This window comes from Meleagris gallopavo, chromosome 3 (assembly GCF_905368555.1).
Source record: "Meleagris gallopavo chromosome 3, MGAL_WU_HG_1.1, whole genome shotgun sequence".
Classification (NCBI taxonomy): Eukaryota; Metazoa; Chordata; class Aves; order Galliformes; family Phasianidae; genus Meleagris; species Meleagris gallopavo.
Genome location: NC_139406.1, coordinates 75,127,223 through 75,140,597, shown reverse-complemented (window position 1 = coordinate 75,140,597; position 13,375 = coordinate 75,127,223). Strand labels below are relative to the sequence as shown.

At 39.4% G+C, this 13,375-nt stretch overlaps 1 protein-coding gene across 18 annotated transcripts in view; it reads right to left on the bottom strand.

Moving 5' to 3' along the window:
• Positions 1-726: 726 nt before the first annotated feature.
• Positions 727-13,375, bottom strand: part of RIMS2 (regulating synaptic membrane exocytosis 2) — a 434,744-nt gene continuing 422,095 nt past the window's right edge. For all 18 annotated transcript variants that reach the window (XM_085221552.1, XM_085221546.1, XM_085221549.1 and 15 more), the window contains 5 exons: positions 7,431-7,572; positions 6,433-6,545; positions 5,636-5,737; positions 4,058-4,197; positions 727-3,670 (listed from right to left, as the gene is read on the bottom strand). In XM_085221552.1, the coding sequence (XP_085077678.1) occupies positions 3,452-3,670; positions 4,058-4,197; positions 5,636-5,737; positions 6,433-6,545; positions 7,431-7,572 (716 nt within the window). In that variant the 3' untranslated portion in view covers positions 727-3,451. The remainder of the gene's footprint in view (positions 3,671-4,057; positions 4,198-5,635; positions 5,738-6,432; positions 6,546-7,430; positions 7,573-13,375) is intronic.

Genomic DNA, 13,375 nt, shown 5'->3' with positions numbered 1-13,375 from the left:
AGAGTGATGGAGAACTGGAACAGGCTGTCCAGAGAGACTGTGGAGTCTCCTTCTCTGGAGATATTCAAGACTTGTCTGGTCACCTTCCCATGTTAGCTGCTGCAGGGAACTGCTGTAGTAGGGGTTGGACTCCATGATTTCTAGAGGTACCCTTTACCACTACAATTCTGTGATTCTTTGAAATTAAGTGGAGGAGTTGATGAGGGAAGCAGCAAGCTGCATCAAGGAATTGTCTCAAAGAAGAAAAGGACCTCTTAGAAGGAAGAAAAAAAATAGTATACTGCAGAAGGTTTTGGCCTGTACGTTCCCAAGAGTTTTTAAGGCACGTGTCCCTAACTTAAAGGCCGTGCTTGAGTCCCAGCAGACACTGCCCATGCTGAGACTGCCTTTGAGGCAGACAGAGAGAAAAACCACCACTCCCACCATCCCCACCTCCATCCTGGCCAGACTAGAGCCACCCACACACAGCAGCCAACTTGCCTAGCTGTAGATGTGATTACAGCATCCCAAGTGGCTTCCTGGATTGCAACCACCCCACCTCCAGGCTGGAAATGACTTGCATGGTGCAGCCTGCACTATGGGACCACAAATGGGACAGTCCCAGCCTTTAGCATTCTGGTCACACCAAAATCTGAGCACGGCCTTGCAGCCAAGGTCTGATAGCTTATGGGGTCTGTTAGCTTATGGCTGTCGCAGTGAGAAAAGAACCAAAGCGCTGCACACAAGTTCTGTAAAGAAAATGTTTTATTTAAAGTGTTAAATACCATCACCAGAATGAGTTCGATTTACATTAGTTGGTGTTCATTACAGGCCCTAATCTGCCTTTTTTTTTTTTTCCCCCAACTGTAATTCCTTTTAACTTTTTAAAACATAGTATGTACAAGACAGCAGTGATCACTGGAATAGTGCTATTTACATGACTAAACCATAAGTAGAGTTGCAGACGTGTGAAAATTAAAAAAAATACATTAATTTTTTTTAAAATAAATACTGCATAATGACAAGTATGTACAAACCTTCCATGCATTGTGTCCTTGATTTTAAAATTGGAAATAATTTGTATAGGACAATGAACACAGCAATGTGTGCGCACATCTCACAGTATCAGGAAAATGGTTATGTATTTTTCTTTTACCCTAGGGAATATTGTAGACTGCATGTTGATAGCATTTATTTGCTGCTGGTAGACAGGTGTCTAAATTATTTCAATAAATATAATTTTACCAGTCTGTTCATTAACTTAATAGTGATCCATTATATAAACTCTGAAGACAAGACACAGTCTCAACTTATATGATATTGCACAAAGTAAAAGGCAATTTAAGTATACTATTATTACTTTTGCCCTCTAATGAGGCATGTACAATTTCTCAATGGGAAACATGAATAGATTTTCAAATAAAATCAGAATAATTCTGTGTGGCCTGAAAGGTAAATGCAATGTGTATTTCAAAAATTATTGCAAGGTTTCAATATTAAACCTTAAGTAGGTAATAAAGGCATACAAAGACCCAGAAAAAAAAGGGACATTTTATTATTAAATGTTAGCCAGTTACATTCCCTTTAAATCATGTAATTTAATGAGAAGCTTGAACTCGCAGCACCACCCAATGGCAGTTACTGTCTGCTACAAAAACCAGGATTTTGGAGATGTGTTGACTGCAATGAGAGTTCTGGTAATGGTGTCAAATAACTGCCTGAGAGGTACCCATAAGCTTTCTTTAAGGCTATTTATGAACCAAAGATTGACATTTTCAGACTGATATTACCTAGTTATCTCTTTGCCAACACAAATGTAGTTTATGAAAACTGAACTTTACAACAGAACTGTAAGAATTAGTAATCTTTGCTGCTTTTATAATCTCAAGATTGTAGCAATTAATTTGGTTTAGTGCAAATAAAACTGTTTAAATTTATCTCCTAAAAATCAATGATTTACTTCAATTTTCCTCTTTCCAAAACCTTCAAGAAATGATACTTCAACCCTTGAATGAATGATGCTGGTGCTGAAAAGAAATTTATTGAAGACATCTTACAATGGCCACATGAATCCAGTATTTTGCTGTAGAATTCAATTTGAAGGTGAGAAAAAATGAAAATAAGTTACCATGCACTGTACAATAAATTGCAAAAAGTTCAAATATCTTTTTTTTTTTATCAAATACATGCTGAATTACATTAATGTACTCCCAAGCCATGTTGCAAAATCCTTTTCAACATGCTTGAAAAGAAAAAAAAAAAGTTCTTAAACAATATTTTTCTCAAATAATTCAGAAATGCAGAACAATCTGCAATCCTCAAACCAAATATGGGGCGTAAGAGAGTAATAAGTCAAAAGGTAGCCATTTTAGAATATGATGATCATCATGGGAAATGGAGGGGAAAAAGAGCGAAAGGAAGAAGGGAGCCTGGAAGGAGAGAAAGGAGGAGGTAAAAGAAGTGTACAATTTGCACATTATGTTGAACTTTACAAGGCTTGTACCTTTTACATTTAAATAAATTTAATATATTACACTTATTTCTTGTCACATAAACAGAATTTTAAATATTTGCTAGAAATTATTTTTTATTTTTAATATACGTCTGCAAAAATACAGACCATGACTGGTTTAAAGAATGATAAACGTGGTGTGTCTTTGTATCACCCTGTTGCATTCTCTTCCCTTTAAAACCATGCACTAGTGAAATTTATTTTTAAAAATAATATAAACTGTTGAAAATGGCTGATTTATTCTTTTGTTTTTTTTGCAAGTTGCAGCCCCAAGAAAATAATTTAAGTGTTCAGCTAAATCTGTGTCCATGCAAAAAAGTTTCTTTAATTTCATACAGTACGGTATATCCACAGAATTTTATTTTTCAGAGTCCGTCATATCTGGGGTTTTACTGTATCTATAACTGGATGTTTGAAGCCCACCACTTTAAGTCTTGAACCTTTCTGGTGTGAAGAGTTTTCAGATCTCAAGTAACTGTTTCAAATGACAGCTGACTTTTCCAGCATCCTTTATATTCTTCTTTTCTTCTAATGTCTTCAATTTCACCAACTTGTAACATGGCTTCACGGGAGGGTAACTCCATTTCTGTGGCATAACCAAGCTTTAGGAGGGGAGGGCAGATAAAGAAACAGGAGCAACAAAATAGATATGCCATTGAAAAGGACTTTTGTTGCATGAAACAGATTGATTCTTTTAGTTTAGTCCATGGCTTCAGATTGGACCAAAACTGAGTGTCCCTGAACTCCAAACCTATCAGTTCTTCATGACTTCAGTCCTTCACCTGAGGGCCTTTTGTAGGGCACAATGTGTGCAACTTCCTTGAGAACACAGGATCGCGTTGTAGCCCTAGAAACAGGCTCAGAAGACACAACATTAAGCATGCAGTGTTACCAGGGTTTGCGACCTGTAATTTATTTTTTTTTGTAACGCTGGTTGCTATGACAACAGTTTCACAGCTGCTATGAGCGAGCATACGAAGGTCCTGTTGAACTTTCAAGAGATGACTGGGAAGCTCTTCTGGTGAGAGGAGCTAAAGTTGGGTCTACTAGGGAAGAAGGAGGGAAGAGTTTGAACCACCCAATCACCATGTTGGACAGGTCCAGTTCATCTAAAAGTATCTGTGCCACTCCCATAAAGGATTTGTGATCCATACGTCCATAGTCTCCCCAAACAATTATCTGTTAGCAAAGGAAATACACAAAACCAGAAATAAATCAGTAACAATGACAAGAACTTATCTGATTCTTCAAATGCCTCCATGAGCATATATTGCCAAGATATAGAGCAGAAATGAGCTGGGAAGTAACTGAGTAGCTATATGTAATACCAAAGAAAGCCTTGTGAGGTAAGAAGCACAGATAGTATAGGCAAAATAATCTATAGCTAACTTTTGCCTAGTACTTTCTACTCGCTAATCATCAGTAGGTGTTACTCTGGTATTTCTGTACTCAACAAGGCTTTGAAATAGTAAAACTTGCCAAATGAAGCATGAAAGATTTTTGTAAATGTCTCAGTGAGAACTGAACGAGAGATGTTCTCAGTTTAAGAATAGCAATGAAAATTACCTGTAAAACTTTTCCTTGGGGACTTTCTTCAAATGATAGAAGTTGCTGATAAAGCGGTTCCAGCGTTTTTCTTGCTACCTTTGTTTTCTTTTTGGCTATGCAGACTCCATTTTCTAATAGATACACCTTTACATATGGTGCTGAGAAAGAAAGAAAAATAAGTCCAGATTTTTGCATAATAGATGCAATATTCTATCCCTGTATGCTAAATTTTGCCTTTTACTGAATACGTAACTTGTTTGAACAAATCTCCACGGGCAATAGTAAAATTTATTAACATGCAAAGAATCTCTGCATTTTCTTTATTTTTTCCCTTGTATAATTTTTTTTCTTCACTTCTTTTCACGTGTCATTTTTTGCAACAAAACAATTCAGATTTTGATCTGGAAAAATCAGATATTCATAGAATCATAGTCTTAGAATAATTTAGGGTGGAAGGGACCTTTAAGATCACCTAGTTCCAACCCCCTGCTATAGGCAGGGACATCTCCCTCTAGACCAGTTTGCTCAAAGCCCCATCCAGCCTGGCCTTGAATGCATCCAAGGAGAGGGCATCCACAACCCCTTGGGCAACCTGTATTCCTATATATGACTGTACAGTGTGCAAAATAGGCCTGTTAAGTAAATGAATGACTTGCATTGACTTTGGTGAAATTTGGATCAATGCTCCAAATTGTTAATAATTTAAATAATCCACAAAGTGAAAATTAGTGAAGAAAAGACTCTGACACAATTTCTATTTTGGCAGAAAACGTCACTAAAAATATCAGCCTACTGTCCTTTTCACAGAATGTCATAGAACATAAGATTATAAAATAAGGAGTAAGTATCACATAGTGGTCTACTTTTCAGAGTAGGTACTATTCCACACATCTTGTTGATTCCCCCTTTACCTCTAAGATTGTTATATCACCTCTTCAGTGTACACCCTACTTCCGAAGAACCACAGAATGGTTTGGTTGGAAAAGGCCTTAAACAACACCTAGTTTCAACCCCTCTGCCATAGGCAGGAACAGCTTCCATCAAATCAGGTTGCTCAAAGCCCCAGTCCAACCTGACCTAGAAAACTTCCAGGGAGGGGGCATCCAGATCTCTGGGCAATCTATGCCAGTGCCTCACCATTCTCATAATAAAAAATTTCTTCCCTATATCTAATCTAAAAAGAGGACACTCTTTCAGTTTACAATCATTACTCCTTATCCTGTCACTACACACACTGAAAAAGAGTCTCATTCCAGATGTCTTGTAGGTCCCCTTTAGTTACTGGAATTCTATCTAATTCCCAAGAGTGCATTTGCAATTACTCAAATATTTTGTGTCTTCTGGTAGCAGAGAACAGCCTATTTTTTCTTCTCCTAAAGTACTGTTGAAAATTATTTTTGTATGCATTCCATGCTTTTATACCATTTCAGTACATTTCTCTATTTCAGTGAACAGTATTGTAATTTGCTGACACAAGAGTTTGCTAAAAAAAGTCACCAAAGTTGAATTGTAAAGCCACAGAAGTTGGAAAGTTTTTTTGAATTCTTTTTTTTTCAGTAGAACTCTATTCATGGTGCCAAGATTTTTCTTCCTTACCTGGCAGTGTCTTTGAACCTGGTTTTACAACAAGGCCACGGGCTCGGATAATTTCTACTTCCAACTGTCCTTTCTTGTCCATCATTCCTACCTGGATATCTCCTAGAAAACAAACAAACAAACAAATTCTAGAATGAATATTTGACAACTTCTCTGTTCTGAATTCCAGCAGTAAGTACAATCCAGATTTGAATACTACTTGTTAATTTAATGCCTATTCTCTTCACTGCTACTTTTGTAATAAAACAATGAAAGAGCCCTGCAGTAACCTCTCACCTCCCTTTTCCATTGCTCTTACTACTTCAAATTACATTCTTTTCTAAGAATTTCAGAGACATAAAGGCAGCAAGGGTATTAGTACAAAGCAGCTCTGTAAAACTGCGTAGAACCATTTCACTCTTGCTCTAGTTTATAAAAAGGTATGAAAAGGTACTTCTGAATGTATAGAATCTGTGGGCATGACAGTAACAACTACTTTGCACCTAAATCCCTATTTTTGTTCAATACTACCCAAGTAATTCAGAGAAAGAATAGGTCTCATAGCCACATTTCAAAAATGGAATACTGAAGAAGAAGAGATAAAGGATTGAATTTTTCAAGGCATCTTTCTACTTTTGAATATCCTTACGAAAATCCACAACTATGTTCAACTTTGGCTCAGGATACAGTTCTTAACTATAGATCAAGTTGTTCAAAATCACACGGAAAATCCTTGTATAAAGAATTAGAATCTACTTAATTTCTATGTTCTAATTACCAGACTCAGTATATTACTTTTATAGGACACAAATGCTTACCCATTGATGGTGTTGCCAATGTCTGTCGTCCTACAAGCTGGGCAGGACCAAGCCCATCCAGAAAATCACTAAACTGGCTGTCTGCAGCCAACCTCACACCAGGGAAAATCAAACTGAAAAAAATATTGAAAAAAAAAAAAACAGTAAATACTCTTGAACTTGCCTTTTGTTTTGGTTAGCTTTCTAGATTTTTGTCTTTATCATTTATATTTTTGGTAAAACTGCTTACAATCTGATCAGCAACTGCTTGAGAAAATAGTAATTTTCTACATGACCAATTAAAAGAAAAATACAAAAGACTAGTGAGATTTGTAATGACCAATCATAAATGTAAGTCCATCTCAAGTGCATACAGTGCAGCAACTCAAACCAGTACCAGTTTAACAATATACCAGTAAAGGTCTGTTGTTCCGTGCTGTGAATACCACTAAAAAAATCTATCCACAATAAGACTGTTCTGGGCAGAGCCTTGGACCTGCTATTCAGTGGTCTTTAACTTGGCCTTTTATGAAAAGCATGACATGGGACATTAAAATATATGACAGTCTCATACGTCTGCTCACATCCATTTTTCAGGATTAATTAGCAGAATCTTTGAGAAATTCTTTATTCCAGTGAATGGAATTTGGAAATGCTTGCTCTAGAAATTCTTGGCTTTGCAAAACAGAGGAGGCAGTCTTGAAAGCAGAGGCTTTCAGAAGAGAAATCAATTTTCCTGTGTTTAACCCACAGCACTGCACACAAACTGTACTGTGTGTCTCTGACCCACCAAGTGTCTTTGATGGAGCTGCAGAAACGTTCCTCACACTGCCCTTATGAATCACGGAAGGCTCTCTTGGTCACGGGAAGAAACTTAGGCTTGGTCTCCATGCAGCCCATCAATGACACAAGCCTGTGGGAAAGATTCTGACTCAACAGGACCTACAGCATTCACCTCACTTTCATCTATCGGTATTGCAGAGAAATGCCAGGTGACCACAGCAATGGCTGCAGCTTACTTTCCCTCGGAGCTGTAGCTGTTCATGCTCCCATCTGTCGACTCCCGGCTGGCCTGGCGGGTCATCCAGTTTCTCATCTCCACAGCCAGCCCTGTCTCAGTGCTCCTCTGGACGGTGCTCCGCAGCTTCTTACCCCCCGCCTCTGCAGAGACAAAAGAGACATCTCCATCACACAGTGGCCATCTGCAGATCTCTGCTATGGCCAGGGAACAGCCACTCCACGCTGCAGAAACAGTGGATGCCAGATTGCTGACCTGCACCAAATCTTCCACTTAAAAAACATCAGTATTTTAGTAACAGGCAAGCAGTCAGAACACTCAGCGTAAATGCCTTTTAAAGTACCTTTGTTGTCACCACCAGCTTTTCAAGGCAGACAGCATACACAAAATCCAGATCTGGCTGAGGAGCTAACCAGATTTACAGTAGCCATAATCTAGTCACTTTAGGGTATGTTTTCTCTTAGTGATTCAATTAGAATGCTGCCATTATGTCAAAACATGCAGTGTCTGAGGAACATTCTAATCCAGCTGAATTATTTTATTTAAAAGCATTGGTCATTATCTGCTTTATCAAATTACAGACATCCATTAGTAAGGACAGTAAACAACAAATCAAGGATCCTTCCCATTCTTTATTATGTATTCCCAATCTTCTCCTTCCACTTGTTGCTTTAATTTAGCATCAAAAAAGACAGTAGCATAGTCTGAACCACCTCCAAGTGTCACATTTGCATCTGCTTGCACAGCTTTATCTTAGTTGTAAACCCAGCACACTGACTGATAGCTCGCATCCTCAGGAGGAGTTCTGAACACAGGAGCTGGCTTAGTTAAGAGGACATACTGCAAGAGGAAAGGGCTGTAGACTTCAGCAGTCCCACTTGGTGTCATTCGTTCCTACAGACTGCAGTATGGGTTGAGGTATTCAACAACCGTATCCCAGTCCCTCCAGTAAGGAGGGATACAGACTGGATAAAGAACATGGGAATTGCAGTGAGATGGGAAACAGATACCCCAAACATCTTGAAAACCCACTGCCCCTTGTCAAAAAATGGGACACACTTCAATATTTATCAATAATGAAACATTACTATATAAGTATTGTGAAAGGCTCATTCATGCCTTGTAGTCATATTGCTTATTAAAAGACTTCTACACATTCCTTAAAATGCTGGGACCCCTGGTACAAAAAAGATGCAGAGCTCTTGGAACGAGTCCAGAGGAGGGAGCACCTCTGCTATGATAAAAGGATGAGGGAACTGCCCTTGTTTAGCTTGGAGAAGACTCCAGGGAGACCTCATTGTGGCCTTCCAATTCTTGAAGGGAGTGTATTAACAGGAGGGGGAATGGCTGTTTACAATGGTGGATAGCGACAGGACAAGAGGGAATGGTTTTAAACTGAGACAGGGGAGATTTAGGTTAGATATTAGAGGGAAGCTTTTCACAGAGGGTGACGACACACTGGAACAGGTTGCCTAAGGAGGTTGTGGATGCCCCATCTCTGGAGGCATTCAAAACAAAGCTGGGATGTGGCTCTGCCACATAGTAGGGGGGTTGAAACTAGATGATCATTGTGGTCCTTTTCAACCCAGGCCATTCTATGATTCTGTGATTCTATGATGACTTTTAATCAGTACATGTATATAGCAGCAAAAACTCTAATTTTACTCTAGATCTTCAGCTACCTAACAGAGTGAAATCATTTTTATTTCTTTTACTATGTCACAACTACTTCTGAAAATGCCATTCTCTAAAACAATGAATACAAATAAAAAGACACAAAGCTAACATGGCATATGGAATATGAAGGGCAGAAATCAACAATTGGGTTGTAGTGTTCCAAGAGTCTGCTGCTCCAATTTTTGTATTAAACTAATGAGAGCTGACAGCTGACTTCCAACACTGTTCCAGTGTTGGTCTAAAATTCAATCATTCAGGTAAAAGAAACACTGCCACAAACTGCCTGAAAAAACATTTACCATTGTCTTGTAGAGAAGGTACATAAAATTACAATTATGTGAAAGAGACACAGTTCCTGGAGCCCCATGCTTTTTTCATTAAAGTATTGTCACAGGATGTTACCCTTCCATCGTAGGATGGCTTAGCATTCATTTTTGTTCGGTCCTGTTAAACAGTGGCCATTTTCATTTCATCATGGTAGATGTGAATTATACAAATTTAATGGAATGATCCATCTTATATGATTCGTCAAGTTTTCCTATCATCTTTCACAGATTTGGGCGTTTGGGATCAATATGAATTGGACGTACACAGCAGCCTTCACTAATTAGCAAGGCAGAATTTTTTCTCTGAATTTGAATGCAAATTTTGCATGCCTTCACCCTAGCAAAATATTCACAGAAAAAAATCAACACAAACGTTGCGTATCAATTTACTGAGAAATTAGGGCACAACTACTGCAATTCAAGTCACAGCGACACGTGTTTCACCAGCTGTTGTTAGCATCCCTCTGATCCAGTGTTCCTTTCCCACACTATTTTAACTGAAATAAGGACTCTGGTTCACAGAAAGGCAAGCCAGCAGCCAAGAAGCACAACTTGTTTACAGCCTGCAATTGAATATGCACTGTAGACCCAAATTTAGTATAAATGCAGATGGTAAACAGGAATTATTTCAACTCTAATACTGAACCAATATAAAACTATGTGACTATTTTCAAGCTTTCAGCAGAAAAAGGCACAGCTCTCTGATAGTGTCAAAAGAGAAAGATCTGACCTTTCAGCAGTAACACTCCTAATCATGATGTTGATGTTTCTTGAAATCAGAACTGAAGATTTTAACAGCAAAATGGCAATTGGGAACAGAAGTACAGAAGACAGACAGTACATTTAAAAGTTGTTCTTTCTCTTCTAATACAGATTATTTCACAAAACCAGTTCTGAAAACAAACGTATGGTTCAGTGAGCCCTACTGAGGTGATACCATTCTCTAGCTAGATCAGTAACATGGGAATGCATCTGCCACTGACAAAGAAGTAAACATGCAACTGGTGCCACTGTAAGGTGGCAGTCTGGATTTGTAAACATGAAGTATTTATACATACACATTCACTTCACACACTGTTTTTAACACTTCCCCACCTCCTAAATGAAAGGATGCAGAAATGAGAGAATCAGTAGAGTACTTTGTTGCTAAGTATGTTGCTGACCACCTACACTGAAAATAACTTTTCTCACAATTTACTCAATTCTAATGAATTGATGAAATGAAGAACACTGGAAACGTTCTCCAAATTAGTATAATCTAATCACCCTAGAAAGAAGAAATTTCTCTTAAGACCTCATCAGCAAATGTGGAATATATTATCGGAAAAACATTAGCTCAGAATCTTATGGCCATATTGCAAGGAGTGGAATAAATTATGAGAAATAATTGCCCTGGCATTTATGAAAGCACATTCATTCCTATAGTTAATCACACTGGTAATTTAACTAATGTGGTTACTGCAAATAGACTCCACAGGCCACATTTTCTAAATGACATGTGGAATTATTCGCTCCCACAACTTGGAGTGCAAATCATTTGCAAATTAGGGATGTGACTCTCCTGAAATGATCTTCCACATCAAATGAGGGCAAGTTGCAATCTGCAGTGAGCAGAACGGATCACCTTCTGTGAGTAGGGATCTAGCCAGATGAAAAAGATGAAAACTGTTGTCAGTGGGGGAAAGCACAAAGCCTCAGCTCGCTCTCAGCAAGCGCTGGATGCAGAGCGCTGGGAGAGGACACTGCTGGCCCTGGCTGATCCCAACTGGCAGTGTTGGTCTCCATCAGGTATGAGATCTCCTTGCAGGACTTGCAGGGAGTATGGGGCAGCTTTGGATTCAGAAACACTCCAGTGCTTGGGGGGCCACTTCCCACTGTGGCAAGAAGGCTGGATGAAATTAGTTCAGTATTTTCAGTTAAAGTCAGAAGGAAGACTGAAGTGACCATTTTTGACCATTTTTCAAGAGTGAAAGTATCCAGAAAACTGCTCTGGGCATGTTAGGAACAAGTTAAAAAAATCTATTTAAGAACACTTGATCCTGCCCAAGACTAGGGGACAGGGTAGCTGTTGAGTCCCCTTCCACACACAGTTCTTGATCTGGCACAGCCCCAGTCTTGGCTGCACTGAAGCAGGCATTTAGCTCTTGTTTAAGCACCACAGGGAACCACAGCTGAGTGGTTTCTTTGCTTGCATCACCCACAGACCCCAAATAGACAACATGGAATTAGGATCTACTAATTTAAGCAGGATATGGGAAACCCAGATTCCACCATCACCTTGATTTAAGTATTTGAGCCCATCTTACTGCTTCTCAAAAGCAGTGCTAACCACCAGCTTGTTCCGTTACAGTCATCCCAATGAAGTTTCTCCCTGGTGTATGATGCAAGCAGCTCTGAAGCCCAAAGAAAAGTGCCAGGAGTAACCATAACCAGAGGGCTTTTCTTTTGCACTTGTAAGAAGGGAGGATTTGTGCTCCTTCTTCCCGTGCATATCTGATTCTAAAACGCTGAGAAATTCAGACTGGGATGGCAATGGCCTGCTGTAGGAACCAAAAGCAGTGCTGCCCTCAGTATGGATGCACTTCAGAGTGGAAGCAGCCAGTTGGGCAAAGTCTGACAGAGACTAGACTTAAACAGCCTCAGACTGCTGGAACATAATGTTCCCAAAGTACTATAGAAAATCCTGTCCTACAGGATGGGAGGAAGTAACTGCTAAAAGACAAAGCCTTGCAACCTCTGATCAGAAAAGACTTTTAAATTTCTTGGGAACTATTGTTAATTTTTCATTTTTAGTCAAAAAATGCTTTTTCACTCTTGTCCTGTGCCTTTCTGTTTCCTCCTCTTGGCTCTGGTCACAATGGAAGCATGGGTAATTAAGATTAAGGTTAATCAAGACAGTATCTAAGAAAAAGTGAAAGAAAGAGAGAACTGAATGAAATAATCAGCTGTAAAACTGCTGCTTGAGCTTCTGGTCAGTACTGGATGTAGAAGGTTCTGGATTCCACTCCTGATGAATTCCCATATTCGGGACTCAAGAAGCAGCCACCATGAATCTCAGCTGTTTATGGGGTAAAAAGCTTAGACCAGGTTGCAGCATCCTTTGCCAGTATTTTACTTCCCTTTCACAGCAAGATTGGTCACATTTTCAGTGTGGAACAGGTCAGATCCCCCTGGCTTGCTGTGGCCACATAAAGTGAAGTCAGTTCATCACACTCGACTCCAAAGCAGGGCAGGCACCTACTCTTTATTTTCTCCCATATTTTAATGTTCAAAGTCATATTCTGCCACTTAAATTTTCCTGCTCTGTTCATGGTCGTTCTCCTGCTAGTCCTAAGTGACCCTTCAGCAAATGTTTTAGAGCATCAGAAAATAAAAACTGCTTTTGCCTGCATGGGGCATCAGCTTAAGCTTTTCAACACTTACGATCCCAAAAGCTTTTGAAATATTTTTACAAGACTGAGGTGTTAACAAGAGCCATATTTGCCACGTAGTGATAATTACCTTAACGTTCCTAAAATTCCTGTATCCCCTGTATTATTATACAGAATCAGTGGTGAACATGCTACATATAAAATGACCAAACTGCCTCTGGCAGCTCTCAGCTTGTTTCCAATACCTGTGCTGGGTACTCCTCCTCAAGATCCTGGCTGTGCATGTACAGAACCACAGCAGGGGGGTTTGCTGTTCAGCCATTCCCTTACCCAGGAATTACCCCTGATAAGAGATACCACACGCTGAGAGCCATCTCAGGGAGCCGGCTGCGTGGAGGCACTGCTGGTGCTCCTGCCACTCTCAGGCACCTCCATTCCTCTACTGGTTACTTGGCCTTAGCTTTATAACAGCAAACCAACTGTGTGCAGACTCTTGGTTGGCTCCTCTGGTTTATAGATGCTGAGTACAGACTTTGACTGCAACCTTAACATGGCAGGAGATGTTTTTAAGT